Source organism: Pezoporus flaviventris, unplaced genomic scaffold (assembly GCF_033815535.1).
Source record: "Pezoporus flaviventris isolate CSIRO_AGI_PZ_B2104156 unplaced genomic scaffold, CSIRO_AGI_Pfla_v1 ptg000047l, whole genome shotgun sequence".
In the NCBI taxonomy this organism is placed as follows: domain Eukaryota; kingdom Metazoa; phylum Chordata; class Aves; order Psittaciformes; family Psittacidae; genus Pezoporus; species Pezoporus flaviventris.
The window spans coordinates 16,377,395-16,393,738 of record NW_026892595.1 but is presented as its reverse complement, the minus strand read 5'-3'; the positions used below and the strand labels follow the sequence as shown (position 1 = coordinate 16,393,738).

The window sequence follows — 16,344 nt, the reverse complement described above, 5'->3', positions numbered from 1 at the left end:
GACCAGCTACACTTCAGACCCACAGACACTTTAAGAAGAGGCATTTGATGAGTAAAGATGCCTACAAAGCTCATAGCCTTGGAAAGTCAGCAGGTTGTGCCTGGCATTTTATTGGTCTTAAGCTCACAGAGATACTTAAATGTGAGATTCAGACACTCTGAAGAATTCCCTTAGACTTTTTGTCCTTTCTGTCCTTGGTTGTGCCATGAAATTACATGTCTGCAGCAAGTCCTTGTCCTGATGGTATTTACTTCAAAACTCAACTCATTTCAAATGATCTGTGGTATGTTTAAGTATGTATAAACACATACAGCTATCTACATATTGCATCTGTATTCAGAAAGTTCCAATTTTTTTATTTATTTGGTTTTGGTGGAAATAAGTATTTCCAAACCTTTTTTCTCATTTGTTTTTAAAAAGAAAGATGTTTCTTAAGGGTTTGGTTTCCCAAATGTAATTTCAAGGAGCCCTGGAAAAGTGTTTCATCTCTGTAGTATCACTTACATTTTTACTTTCCTCAATTCAAATCCATACATCTATTTAAAAGCATAGTAAAATCTGTTGCATTCAATTTCAAATGTAGAATGTATTTACAGTGTTTAGAGTTGCCCAAATTCTTTGCGCCTTAGGGATAAATGTCAGCCATTATGGTGACAATAGGATTGAAGTGTGCACCTTGTGAAGCAGTGAGGGCAGGTGCATCCCAAGAGGAGGTTCTACTGCAGAGAAGCTGCCTTGTTTGCAGCCCTGGGTTCCTTTTGGGTTTTCCTGTAATACAGGAGGTTTAACTGTAAGCTATTGCTTCACATGAGCATCACTGACAGATGTTGCTCCACTAGCCTTTTTATATACTGTGCTGTATGCAATACCAGGCTATCTGTCAAATTGGTACTTTGCCTTCAGGCCTCTACTCAGACCTCACTGGAGTCTGTATCACTAGGATCACAAGTCTGCACTTCCAACAGGGGATTACAGTCCCAGCCTGCCGTGGGGAAGGAGAGCTGTGTGGCTGCATGATAACTACATCAGGTGCTACAGAAGCTCCCAGCATACCATACCGTGCTGTGTGGGAAAGGTAACAGCTCTTAGTGCTGCTGGTAGAGTGCTCCTCCTAGGAGCTGATGGGACATAGAAGTGAAGAGAGCCCAAAGTTACAACAAGAATTTTTAACAACTGTAGCTAAAATGTAGTAGAGATACGAAATTTCTCATATGTATCATAGAATCATAGAATTGTTTAGGTTGGAAAAGACCATTAAGATTATCGAGTCCAACCATATCAGCTTTCTTAAATTATTCAGACAAATATCTTAATTTTAGATGTGCCAGAGACTACTTTTGTCCATATCAGACTTTCGGGATAAAAGACATCTGGATAAATATTTTCACATTAATTGGGGCTGAGTTTAATTTGCATTCATTGTGCATTCTGGTAAGCCCTTACTCAGCAGCTAACCCACTCATGCACACATATCCTGTGTTCACCCTGCTGTATGCAGACAAGTACACTTCTCTTACTTATAGGCCTCGATTGCTATTTTTATCCTTACTTTCTTGTTCAGCTCTGGTCATTAACTCAGATCATGGCATTAGTTCATAAGTTTCATTCTCAACTGATTGAAAACGGTCTCTTGTAGTAGTTTTTTGCACCAAGTTTCTCCATTTTTTCCAAGCTGTAAAACTTTGTTTTATTCATAGTAGTCTGCATCAGTTCAGGATGCTAACAGAAGTCTGTGTTAAACTCCGACCCATTAGTTACATTTGCCTCAAAATGGTATAGACTGTTTCTTTCTGAGAGTGACTCATTTGTTCAGGTTAGTTTTGATGGTCATGTTTCATTGGAAACTTCTTAATTCAGTCTTCTTTCTCATCTGGAAGCAGCTGTAAACTCCATGTTAAAACCTCTCACCTGGAGAACCAGCAGTATTTAATCCGTTCTTTGAGGCAGTATTTTCTTTCTGCATCATCTCCTTTTGTTAAACATGGTTTGAAGAAATGGGCCGAAGTTCCATGGGAGAGAGGTCTAGGGTGGCCTTCATGGTTTTTCTTTAGTTACTTTTTTTCTGTTCAGAACTGAAGTCTAACACAGAACCCCAGGAAGCGGGAAGACTTTTTCTGTTAACCAGACTCTGTGGTTTTCTAGTAGCACTAGAAAGCTGGTCTTCATTATAAAGCTGAACTGTAAGTGGTAAGGCTCAGATTCTCTAGTCTGATGAACTTGGGAAGAGACCAGGCAATCACAAGGGCAGCTTCAGGGCATCTCAACATGCAGCTGACCATGATTTGGTCTTTGTCACAAGTTAGAGCTACATGTTCTCCTTTTCTCAGAGACTGGGCATAAGTGCTGTGGGAGACTGTAAAAGAACTGGATGCCACCCAGTGGGAATATTAGGGTGCTAGATGTGTTGGTTTTATGGCTACCTAAAGACATAGAGTAGAACAAAGCAACTGGAACAAGGCCCAAGATTTGGTACTCAAGAATATGAGTGTTCCCCCAGGTAGCTAATAGCAACAGGTGACTGAGCAAGTGGAAATGTGCCAAGATCCAGAACAAGACTTGTATTCAAAGCCACAGTCACAGGCTGCCACCTTTTTAATGTTTTGTTTCTTCTGGTATTGTGGACAGAATTCTTTCTTACAGTAGATGTGTGACTTGATCAGCGTAAGAAGACAGTAGTGTTTATATCTTTATGCCATTGTGGTTTTTTCAGCTCTGAGACAGAACTTGCTGTTTCTGTCTACAAATTTTGTTTGATTATTGAGTCTTGAAGTATGACTGAAGAATGGCTACTTTTTAAAAGCCTGTCACTTTCAGTGTTGTCAAGTATCTCTATATGTAAATACATTGCTATATCAGCACAGGCCTCATTGCATGCAAGTCTAACCACTTCTTTAAAGAACTGAGGTGTCCCATATTCCATAGAAGACTGCTCTGCTCAGAGATAAGGGCATCCTGGTTTTGATTTTATACACGACAAACCCTGGCAAGTCTTTCTTTCTATTTTGAGGGCTCTGGATCAGGCACAGCAGTGTTGCTGATAGTATTTTTGCTTTTTACTTTTTGTATAAGGATAAAACACTTTTCAAAGGAAGTCTCTCAGAAACGTTCTCTGTATGGTGTCAGCAGAGAATTCTATGAAACATCCTCCTTAATGGAAAAATATTTCCTTGTATTAGTTTTGAGGTGAGTTCTGAATTACCACTAATGTTTGAAAATATTACCTCAAGAGACAGTTTTCCTTTCTAGTAGCTGTTGCACACAACTGCTTAGTGTACAGAGACTTTTGAGGTAAAAACCACTGGATGTAGTTAAAGTATCTTCTGCTAGTGTTTTATGTGCACACATGATGTGCAAACACACATGCACTCCTACTGACAACGGATGTACCTAGAAATATTCTTCAGCAGCACCATCACACTGGGTTATGTGGTTCTTCCTGGAAATAAAAAAAGCAAAATTCTGGTTACCTTGGTGTGTATCAGAGAAATGAACGGCTTCTTTATTTGTCAAGTTATCTTGCAGTAGATGGTAAATCTTGCTTTCTTCAATGCACAAATGTCTAACCATCAAAGAGGAGATCACATTCTAAAATAACATGATAGTGGGTGGTACATGTGATCAGAATTTGCATCTTCTATAAATAGTTATTTTTTCTTGACAATTAATGAAATAATAACAATTCTTCTGTTTTTTTACAAAGCAGTTAATAAAGCTTGTACCTAAAATAGAGTCAAATGTGAATAAAGAGATAAAATTGCTATTACCATGTTCACTTTGTGAGATGCACAGAACTTGAAAGAATGTAATTTTCACGTATATTAAACCTTTTGTCAGAAAATAAAGTGCTTTCTAAAAGCCAGTGTACACTTCTACTTTAAAAGGGAAACTATTTTAATGTTTCTATAAACAGACAAAATATAGTCATGTTTTTCTAAGAAAAATGTTCTTTTCAGCCATACCTATCTCTGCAATTGAACTGAAAACAGTTACAGTAGTGAAGAACCGCTACTCAAAAAAGTGATTAGACAAATATAATTATTTGAGCTGAAATTATCCCTGAAAACTAAAGCACATTTTATAATCTAGTGATTATTACCTTCTCCAACACAGGAAGAAACAGTAATAGGTAGGTATTCAGAGATAAAGAGAGTCCCAGACTTGCTTTATAAATGCATAATGCTCAGCAAATGATTTAAGGATAGTGATGGGAAAATACTGTAAAACAGTCCCCATCACATAAAGCAGACACACTCCTCTTTCAAACCAGGGTTGAGGAATGTGTTGAATTCATTGTACAAAGGCTAAAAAGCCTACACTACCATCACCTATCTTGGCCTTATTACACCTTTTGGACAGGTGGGTTTTCAAAGAGCTCCTTCCCCATGCTGGAGGTTGCTGTGTGATGTGCTGCAGGGTGCAGTGGGGCGTCATCCCTCCATTCCTTCATTATATCTTCTCTCCTTGCTCCCCCCTCCAGCATACCCCAGACTACCCGTTCTCTTGTCTCCTGGAACACACACATAGGAAAAGTTTCCCTATATGACACAGGTGTGCTTTGCTCCTACTGGTCTTTGCAGTGTCCTTGGAGGACTTGGTGGCAAATTCTTCCTAAGCAATTTTTTATGTTACATTGACTTCATTTTAAGTAATGTTACACTGTCAGATCAGAGCCATTTTTAAGCAGGTTCGTTTAAGAAATTACAAATTTTCTTTTCAGACTCTGTGGAGATTCAGTGCTTTGTTTCCAGCAAGCAAGAGGGAGGTGTATTAGGGAGAGAGAATCTCTCCACAGTGGAGTATAAAGCCAGGTTTCAATCAGTATACAAGTCTGCAAGCCCAGATTTTTAGTCATCTGTAATTCTGTCCTTCCCAGCTAGTCTGTGACGAGTATCAGGCTTAGTTATACAGCTAAGGAGAAATTTTCTACAAAGCTTGGAGAGGATTCTGCAACTCATTTTAGAGTCTGAGACCTGAAGCAGAAGCCATGCAGTAGCAGTTCCATAATGAAGTTGGAAAGATTCCACTTTGAATCCTCCTGAACAATCTGAAGTAAAGCTGGGAGACCATGAAGCAACACTAAAGAGCTATATTCTAGATACTACCACATAAATTAGCTATATTCCCTCATTTTTACTCAGAAAGGACAAAAATAAATGAAAAGGAGTCAGAAAGATGCCCCAAAGATAATGTGAAAACCCTGTTAGTGAGAACTGAAAAAAATAACTTGAGTTTAAAAACCGTATTAGGAAACTTAAAAAAAATAAATTCCAAATAATCTTTCATGAGGTTGAAATGCTTTAATGCTTTAAGCAATGAAATGAGCCAATGTCTAATGGCAAATATAATTAACAAAATCAGCAGCAAAAGAAGTACAGTAGAAACCACAATCACAAAGGCAAACTATTTGGAAGGATATTATTTGGATTCAAGGACGCCTTGTATGAATTTAAGCATCCTGCTAATTGCCTTTGTGGCATGCTTTCTATGAAAACTAGTATTTTAAAAGATTTATAGGCCTCTTCAAAGTCCCCTCAGAATTAATTAGAGTAGAATTAATCTCATCCAGCTTTAGATGTCTAAAAGAAAGATGTCTACCTGTGGGCCAGTTAGTTAAATTCTCCTCATAGAATGCAACTGCAGTTGCAGCATTCGTTCATCTGACCTGTACAACATGCTCAAGATAAAATAAGACTAGCTGCTGGGTGAGATGAGGAGTGGGCCATGCCTCCCCCACCCCATTGCCCTCCTGGAGCCCCTTCTGAATCAGCAGGGGTGAGGGAAGCATAGCAAAACACTTTCTCTCTGGAGTGAAAGGAAGACCCAGGGCGACAGTGTGACTCACTGACTAGTAGACTAGAGTGCCAGGAAGCGTTCATGGGTACTGGAGCTCAATTGTCTATACTGCTAAATTATTAGAATAGTTCCTGGCATGGTTTTAAGTTATGCCAACCGGCCTTTCCCCAGACAGTTCCTAGGCACAGTTAAGCATGGACCAGACATCATTCCCAATAAGCAGTTTTGCACCTTTTTTGAGGGGCTGAGAATTTAATAATATGGACATAGGCCACTCTGTGCCTGTTGGTCTCAGTGCCAAAGGAACATTTCCCTTCCCATTTAATTTCCTAGCACAGACATAGCCTCTGTGTTACAGTCTGATCCCTGCTTTGTTCCTGTAGCTGTGCAACTGAGCGCTGGTCTGTACTTAAAGTCTGTGGCAAACCAAAATGTAGTCTTTTGTGTCTATGTTACTGAACCCCATCCCTAAACCTCTGTTTGTCTTTTCTGAACTGTATGCTATTCAGACAGCAACTATATTTGGAAAGGGCTGTGTATTGTGAGATCCATTTAACTTAAGCAGTTTTCCAAAAGCTAAAATCTGCTCTGTAAAGTAAATGGAAATTAAATGAGACTGACACAATGCCTAGGTCTTATGTTCACTTTGCTAGTGAGCAGATACCACTAATTTGACTTTTCATCAGGAACAGGTACCATGAACTGCAGGATTGAAACTCCTGGGGCTAGATGATCCCAGATTGCAAAATCTGTCATGTATAATAAGGGAGAAAGCTGTATTTCAAAATAAAGTTCTTCTCTGACTCTAAATGCAGCTGTCCCCTTGCTTCTCACTGAGCACATTTCCTTCTTTAGGGGGTCAGACACAGTCTCAGTAGACTCTTGCAGATGTCCTTTTCCTTTCTAATACCTCTCAGATGTACATTTCATTTCTTTTCATCCTGAAGTGCTGCCTTAATCTATTGACATTTAAATTGTTAGAACCAGCGATCTGCAGCTACTGATATCGTTTTTATCTCGCATCATCCCATCTTATCTGGGTAGTGAAAACACAAATATGCACTGGAAAAGGAGCATAGTTACTCCTTTAAGTATGTACTCCTTCCAGTGTATGAATTATTCTCAGTCTCTTTTGTATGTTGATCAGACTATGAAATACAAATGTCATACGGTATCCTCAGGACAGGCAGAGTGGGCTGAGAAGCTAAAGGAAAAAAAGGAGCTAATCTGACCCAGGAGCCTTCTGAGGCGGTTGGAAAAAGAGGGGACAGTGTGAAATTCAGGGAGTTTGAGGGTGTGAAGGAAGCAGACAGGGAATGTGAGGGAAGGCAGAGCACATGGGACGTGGTGGGGCAGCAGGCTGAGTCCACCCGGGTGTCTACACATGAGCAACAGAGTGGATTGGTCATGTTGAGTGACACTGTCAGGGGGGACACTGGCATGGGGTATGAAGGCAGAGGCAGGGGAGAGGAGACAGGAGGCAGGGGTCAGCTGGGTGGAATCTGGCTGTTGTAAGAGAGGGGCAAAATAGACCAGGCAGGGTGAGGAGAAGTGAGGAGGAGGCAAAGGAGGGAAGCTTATTTGATGGGAGGACTAAGATGTGACATGGTCACTAAAGCCTACAACCTCTCAAGTTTTCAGGAGTCTTGCGCTGAATTTAGGATCTCTGTCAGCATGTGTGCATGAACTCCTTTTCCTACAGAAATCACCATGTGCCACATGACATGTTTCTCAGACTTTCAGGAGAGGCAGACACAGTGGAATGTGCCAATGAAGGTGGTTGGTTTCTTCATCCTAAAAATGGGACTTCATCAAGCAGCTCTTTATCAAGTGCTGTATCTCTCAGGGAGAGCCTGTTTCACTGGTGGTGTGGCTTACCTAAGCAAAGCATTTTTTCATTCTAAGTCAGAACTGTGTTAAAGAGGAAATGATGATCTAGTTGTTCAGTCTCACCATATCCTGTGTTCAGAATAATTTTCATTTCAACTTATCTGCAAATGTTAATGGAATGTCCACAAATATTTTCTTGGTTTCTATGGTAAGAGAGAGTGTGAAACTCTGTCAAAACCACTGCATCATCTGCATCATTCTGTGCTTTTCAGAAGACCCTGACCACTAGAGGATTCGTCTGTAGCATTACTTGTGTGCAGACTGACATTCAGTATATTTTGATTCTTTTCAGGTTCACATTTTGAAGCACAGACTTACTTATTACAAACCACAAAGGTTACTTGGTCACTTTTATAATTACAGAGTCATGACGAACTGTAACAAAACAGCTCAACACAGATTACTTCCTCTTTGACTATAAGGCAATCAGGCATTTGCTGGAATTTTAACTGTGAGACTTTGGAAATATATATATATATTTTAAAAGGCTGAAGTTTCCAAATTACTCAGAAGTAAAATGTCCAGGCCCCTGTGTGTGCGTGCATGGGGTGTTGCAGGGTACAAACGCCTGGGGAACTGTGCCAGTAGGTGGTCACGTGGGAGAAGCAGCTAACGTGTTGCACGCTTCTGCAGCCTTCTGAACACAGCACTGTGCCCCCTGAGCCAGCACCTGGGGACTGGCCACGAGCTGCAACAGTCTTCTCTGGAAACAAGCAACTTCCCTGGAAAACAGACTGCAGTTTGGAGCATACATTGTCAGAAGTATTCAGACTGTGCAGACACAACCATGCATCCCCTAATCCTTTGCCTGTGAGAGTGCAGAGCCTTACTGTGGAGGGCTGAGGGGACTGGGGAAAGTAAAGCACCCTTTCATTCTGTGTGAGAAGAGCCATGTGGATCTCAAACCAGGAATCATGAGGTTTGGTGGTATTCCCACAGATCAGAGATCATAAAGCTCTTACTTCTGACGCCGCACCCAGCCACTGACAAACAATAATGAGTTGAAATTGTTATATCTAATTTCTCAAAGCAGCACTTAAGTAAGCTTTTCCACAAATGTACTGAGAGACTAGAAGTGCAGTTCAGTTTCAGAGCTATATCTGCATCAGGAAAAATATGTATGTGTTTTAGGAGGAAATCCATGTGACTCAGATAGGGCAGCTCCAGTAAAATCCCTAAGCTCCTGTACCTTTGTCTTCTTTCCCTGGAGTGAATCTCTGAAGAAACTTTCCTGGTTTTTATCAGGAGAAATATTTTGGAAAAAGCATCGGTGGTCTGTATGGTACCAAATCAGGAACAAGACAAATGAAGTTAAATAATGCCCAACTTCCACACAGGAATCTGTTTCTGTGGACAGGTACCTGGAAGTCTGGTTTGCCAGTGCAGTACTTTGCACTGTCTTATTGAACTGTTTCAAAGACAAATTTTATGAATAGAGATCAAAGTGTTTAAGAGGACTGTTAGCAAATATGACCACTTGTGCAAATATCCGTGAACCTCCCTTCAATAGCCATTCAGAAGTTCCAAAGGCTGTCATGGCATGTAATGATTGTAATAAATGTTTTATTTGCTTTTGTTTCAGCTGTCTTTGACCAGCAAATTCGGCTGATTACTTCCATTGTTATTTTTGCTTAAAAGACAATTATTTTGTTATCATTAAAAAAAACCACTCTTCTTATGCATTTCTTTGTACTGGTCTTGAAATTCAGAACTCGCTATCCTAGTTAACGTACTTTTTAAAGTTGTTCTTGTCTTTACATTTGTTCCTTTTCGGTGTTTTTGCTTTTTTTCATGCTCCTTCTGAATGCTGTATCTCCAACATTTGTGACTCTAGGAGAAACGAAGCAATAATTGCTGAGACCCTCCATGCTCCCAGATTAATAGTCAGAGGTTTAAATTATAGCACACATTAAGAAAATACTGTTATTTAGCTGATGATCATGTGTTGTTATGGCTGTATTGTAACTGTATTCAGGAGCAGGATACTCCCATGGCTCTGAGATTATATTCCATCAACATAATACATCAGGCAGGACTCGGAAGAAGGTCCTTGGGTTCTTCTGTAAATACACTGAAGATACAGTCAGCTTTGTCTGTATTTGGTCTACGTGTGGGAAACAAAAGGATAAACTGTCCCATCTCTGTTGTGGGTCCAATATGCAGGACACATCAAAGTACATTGATGAAGCAGTACCAGTAAAATTCCCACTGGATGTCTACAAGATGTTGCAACATGACCACCAGGAGAAGAACAGCCTAAAAGCAGACGCTTTACGTGGCTTATGTCCCTGGGAAAAGAGTGTGTCATTCGGAAATAAATTCTGAGAGAAGTTACTGCTGGTCTAACCAGCAGCACATGGGCAGAGACTCTCACACAGTTAGAAAGCTCAGGAATCTGCCAGCAATCCCTATGCTCTGTTGCTCAGTTGAAAACTGAGTTTGAGGTACCTCTAGTGGGTAAGGAAGCCACAGTGGGCAGCACTGAATACCTTTCATAAGGAACATCTTTGAGGATTGACTTAATCTATATGAAATTGATTTTAAAAAAAATAAAGTTGTTTCTTCAGCAAGAACTTTTGAGACGGTCAGACATGTTCACCCATCTTGGCCCATACACTTGAGCTAACCCCATTCCTTTAACAAAAAATAATACATAGACTATGAAGGGCATAGGACAGACAAGTTTCTGATTTGTCCTATGGGTAAACCCATGTCATTCCTTAGCTTATTTGTTTCCAGTTTGGCTCTGGTGACTACATCTAAGGGGTCCACAAAAGTTTAAGAACTTTAAGTAGACTAACATTTGCTCTAGGAGAATCCAGATCTCCCCTGGAAAGTGTTTGGAAGCCTGTAAGTTGCAAAAGTGTCAGTGTTTCTCATAGTGTGCTGTGATATAGTGATATCACACCAACACTGGACTCTCTTACTGTATTTTTGCTGTACCCTGAACTGGACTGTTCTTGGCATGAAGTGGTCTAATTTCCCAGCTCATCATCACTGCAGCTATCTATACTAAGGTTTTCCTTACAGGGCCCTTTTCTATGCACTGGCCAAGACAGTTTGCCCTAATTTGTGAAATTTATGATTTGGATTAAACTAAATGGGAGCTGTATACACTGCACTTATGAAGTTGTATTTATGTAACTAAGCATGCTCTCTTTTATGTTCATTTTTGTTTTACAGGTTGTTACTTTGTGGTATAGAGCTCCTGAAGTTTTGCTTCAGTCCAGCTATGCAACACCAGTCGATCTTTGGAGTGTTGGCTGCATATTTGCAGAAATGTTCCGTCGAAAGTAAGAAAACGGTTTTATTTTCTTCATGGTTTACATTTGAAATTTTAAAAAATGTGCAGTAATGTCTGGTACAGTACACTGGATCACGTTTATATTGGAAAGGCCTGATAGGATGTTCTATTTGCAGTGCAGCGTTTAAATGTCCATTGCTAATTCATACTTGTTGCTATCTTGGAGTCTTTCTTTTCTGATACAAGTTTTGGTAAAGCCTATGTCAGCATTGATGTATTCCTGTTACATGTAAGTCCAAATGCAATTAAAAGTGCGCTAGAGAGGCTGTTGATCAAGTAAAGTAGGGTTCTGGAAAGGATTTACCCTGAGGAAAGCAGGGCATAGTGGTCAGCAGTCTTCTTGCTCTGGAGTTTGTGCACTGGAGCATCAGGTGTTTGCTTATAGTCTCCTCTTTGCACGTTTGAGATCTCAAAAGTCACTGTGAAGTGGATTTCTAGAAGTAGGAAACAAAGGTAGGATTTTTTAAAGAATAACTTATTTAGCCTGAGTGTAGGGTAACAGAAATGTTAAATGTAGTAAAAAAAAAAAAAAATCCAGCAGATAAAAGACTTGTTGGGGGAGCTGATTCAGTTAAATTGGCTGTCAGAACTATCATGCTGCAGAATGTTACTGCTGGTGCAGAGTTGTAAATATGAGAGGAGCACTTGTGTACTAGTCTTTCCCCATGGGAGGACACTAATTTGGAGGCTGTACCATGTAGGGTTTGGAGAGGAACAAACCCTCAGGAACCTTAACAAGATGAATCTATCTCAGCATTAACCCAGTCACATGCATTTCGGTTGAGCTTGCTGCAAAAAGTGTGTGTTGTCATCACCTGGCTGATCTCCATCTAGAAACTCTGTAGCATTTTGTACACTCACTGTAAAATCAAAAAATACACATAAAGAAAATGTGAAAGAAAATGATACGTTGGGTAGCCTAAAAACCAAAATCAGTATAATTCACAAGGAAATTCACAAGGAGAAGCCATACTGCAAGGGCCTTGCGAAACTATTTAATTTATACAGTGTTAAGTTCAAAATAATAATTGAAGTCTTGAAAAGTAACTTTAGGGTTCTACTACTTATTAATGTTAGTATATGGAAAAATCATTTTTCTTGGGCTTCTTGCCTGGTCAAATGGCCGGGGTAGAATTATTACACTCCACCCTCTCTGCTTCTGACTCAGAAATGAGGTCAGAAAATGTGAGAAAAAAAGAATGTGGATTCTTTAAACCCTCCATTGCAAACTTTTAAAGATTTAGTCTTATCCCATATACTGCTAGATTCATAATAGCATTAAGCCATTGATATTTTTTCTAATTTGAATAGCAGAGTCAACAACTTAATTTTAGCATTTTCAATAAGAGTAGTATGGGACAAACAACTGAACTCAGAACTTTATTACATGCTTTTTTCTCATGTAATTTGCAGTATTCTGACAGATATGAAATATTGCCATATACAAGTGCCACCAATTTCATTTAGTTTTTTCTTTTATGATGTATAAGCCTCAGTGATTCTCCAAGTCCAACATAGTAAATTAAATTAGGGACAGTTCAATTTTCTGTTTGATTACAAATGCAAATATTACATTAATACTTTTTTTATGGAAATGAGATCAGACTTATGGCAGAGTTTGATAAAGCCAGGTCGTGTATTATTCTTGCCAAATACAGGGTCAGTCTGACATTCTTAGTCCTAAATTTGGGAGTCTGTCAAAAACCGTAGAGGTCAGGAATCTGCCAAGCCTGTATGTACTGTTATTTCATTGGAAACAATATGACTTTCACATACAAGCATGATTTGGAAGGCTACTCTCAAGGCGCATTGCCATAAAGCCACAATGAACAGCACCAAGTGCTATCTCCATGGACAGTTGTATGGGGTTAATGTTGCAATACTCTCTATATGATATATGTTGTCTTTTGATTCTCCTGATGGATTGCAAAAGAAAACCCATGTTACTGTGACCTTGGTGGCAGTAAACTGTAAAATTTTGCAAACTCCATGGATTATTTCCAAAAGATTGAATAAATGCAAGAGCTATTTCTGCTGGAAAATGGTAGTGCCCTTGGGTAATCACTGATCTGTATTTCCACTGGTGTTGACAGGATAAGAGTATGAGAATGTGGCTAAAGCTTAGAAGTAGATGTTGGTTTGACATTAAGACAACCTTTTCTTTTTAGTGCGGTACTGGGTACTTGTTGCCTTCTTCCCTGCTCTTTTTTGCTTTCTCTTTGAAAGGCTTTAAAGCTCTGTCATTTTTAAGAAATGTACTGAGGCTCTTCTGAGCTTTTTTACAGTTTTTTACAGTTGATAGTTTGAGTTTGCTAGAATATAGTTTTGTAGGAAAGCACAGCTAGGTTGCTATAGGTTTGGACAAGTGTAGGGGAGATGTCAGCTCTGTATGAATGTTCCAGTCCTATGTTACAAATTGCTGTGCACCTCATTTAATTTAAATCACCCTTAATCCAAAGCCATTTAAGACAAATGCAAACAAAGTGTTTGTCTGTGAAATAGATCTAAAATACACAAAAGTGTATAAAGGAATTCATAGGCACAAAAAATAAAGTAAATACATCTCTGTCTGGATACACCTAGAGTAAATTTTAACATTTCTTTCATCTTGGCTGACGGAGCTAAACAAATGACAGTTCTCAGCTGAGGACTCTGGTCCTCCTGCAATCTGAGGTATGTATAAAGTCATAGCTATATTTAAAATGCACACACTTTAAATATGGTACAGATTTGTAGGCTTCTGCATGTGTGAAGGCACAAAGGTTGTATCTTGAAACCCCTCGCACAGATTCCTATGGACGGACTATCCTTACCTAACAAAAGCGTAAATGTATTTGTCACAGTGACTGTTTTCTTTGTGATTCAAAAGCTATGGTGCATTAAGAATAACAACCAGTAAGGAAAATTATGAGGTATGCTGTGTGGCTTGCTGCCGTATCACAAAATCTTTCAGAGGTGCAGCGGGCAGGACTGACAGGGCCCAGTGGCATGGGGGCAGCCTTTGGCACAAGAAGAAGATTAGCATTATGTTTTCTTTACATTTAGGTAAAATAAGGATTACTTATAAAAAGTTTTCACTCTGAGGCTGAGCATTTTCCTGGCCAGTAGAAAAGGGCTTTGTACCTCCTATATAGTGAACAACTCATTAAAGAGAAAGGCAAACATGGGAGTAGCATCCACTTCTGTCTGGACACATAAAACTTCCAGCTGGCTCAAGGACTGCAGGCAGCTCCAAAGCAGGAAGCCATGACCAGTATTTTTGAGAAGAAGGGACTGTCTTCTTGCTTGGATTAGGTAAATCTTAATCGATTTGAATGAGTGGGAGAGGGAAAGAAAACTGGAATCTGAATCTGGGTGAAAGAAAGCAGAGATCACCAGTTTTGCACTCAGGCAGTCATGTAGGCAGTCATGAGAAAAAATGTCAAAATCTTTTGATGCTTAGCTCTTAGTGCATCTATACATGCCCAGTCTTCAAAATCACAATCCTGTAAGTTTTCTATCCTGCACACAAGGGTGTTAGTGTGTGTGTATGTAGGACTCATCAGTTGGATATCTATATAATAATACCAGCTAGGCAAGTTTAACTGTAATATTGCACAAACAACTGAGTTTGTCTTCCTTTGTAGTAAATATAGAGCTAAAAATCTTCAGAAGAGATCACCAGTTTTTGTAGCCGATGCTATATTCACAGCCCACTCAAGCTGAAGAAGTCATGCATTTGAGAGTGGCCAGTGTTGTGACTGCATGCACCATCTTCATGAACCTTACAGGTACCAATTCAAACCCAAAAATTGAAAGACTGTCCTCTCCCAAAAACCTTTTCTACCTCCCCAAACCAGAAGTAAAACAGTATTATCTCAGTGCCCCAAGCTTCATCCAGCTGAGCGAAATTAATTCCAGGCACATGGGCTTCTTACTGAGACCATCCATGCACCAGCTCCATGGTGTTTCAATCAGCCTACTGTTGGTAAGATCATCAGTCCCAGAATTTCATAAACCGCATGATTGGCACAAATAGAATGAGGTTATTACTCATTTTTAAATGTTAAATCATTTTTTTAGCAGTTGTCTCATTTTTCAGCTTTCTCTGCCAGATCCTAGTATGTATGAGACAGTTACTGCCAACCAGCCATGCTTGAAAATTGTAGCAGCAATGAAGAGATGTGTGGCTCTACTAAAACACCTATGATGGGACAAGTTCCCTGGTGAGCACGAACAACAGGCATAAGGAAACCAGCTATAGGCATGTATTTATACCATCTTTCAATGGTATAAATTTGTCCAATTAGAGTTACATCATTGTGTGTAGAAAAGCCAGGATTCCAAGACTTTGTTGCTCTAGGTAATGTACACAGATGTGATAAAATCAAAGCTTAGAGCCTCATCTGGTGATCAGGCTGTGATGTGAACTCTGGATTTGGGACCTTAATCGTAAAACTTTTAACAGCTTTAAAAAACCTAGCAATACACACATATACTTTCTTAGACACATATTCTTACAGTATAAAGTAATTGTAAAGAATCGTTCACACAAAAATAAGTATAACTTTATTCCCCTCTCTAGATAAGCCAGAGGTTATTACTAGTGTTTAAAATGCAACCACCAGACACGTTGCATGCACTTTTTCTGTGTCGACTCCAGGTCGTAGGTGGTAGGATAGATCTGATCTGTGGACAGAGATGTGGCACCCACCTGCCCCTGGATTCTTCCTCTATGTGTGAGTGAGGGAAAAGCAGTCAGGTCTGCAGCTTAAGTTTCAGTTAATGCTTTGTGGGATAAATATGGTCAAGTGGTTGCAGAAGGAAATAGCCAAGTGTAATGGAGGAACACCTGTTTTTAAGCTGTCTCCAAAACCTGAAGCTGGATAGGAAACTTTGAACTTCTATCGCTGAGTGAAAAGAATAACTCTTTTTAGCTGGATCATGTGGTAAAGTCTTGGCTCCGCTGAAGTCACTGTTGAAATTAACCCTGACTCCAAAGGGAATTGTAACCTCTCTAGAAACAATTCAGTTCAACAGAGTGGTGCAAGGAGTGGAAGAGCTAATCTCTGTTAGTGTGCACAGTACAGCACTTAGTTGGAATGATCTCCATAGAAGACGCTGTTGCAAACCGGCAAGGAGGAGAGAACATTGCTTAGTGTTGTCCCAGCTCCGATTCTTTGCACTTCTTTTAGTGATGCTGTTGTACAAGTGTTTGATTGTCATATCTGTGAAATAACCCTCAGCAGGTAACTCCCTAAGACCATAAGACTGTGATTCCATGTAAGGTTGAATGACTCTTCAGGTCTTTGTGAGACTGTGTAGCACAAGCAAAAGAGCGTTCAACCTATTTTTACAATAATTTAAGACATTCTGCT

General features: G+C 39.7%; 1 protein-coding gene across 2 annotated transcripts in view; it reads left to right on the top strand.

Annotated features, from left to right (window-relative positions):
- The window catches only part of CDK6 (cyclin dependent kinase 6), a 127,569-nt gene that overhangs the window by 81,538 nt on the left and 29,687 nt on the right, over window positions 1-16,344 (top strand). For both annotated transcript variants that reach the window (XM_061468490.1, XM_061468491.1), the window contains exon 4: window positions 10,867-10,976. In XM_061468490.1, the coding sequence (XP_061324474.1) occupies window positions 10,867-10,976 (110 nt within the window). The remainder of the gene's footprint in view (window positions 1-10,866; window positions 10,977-16,344) is intronic.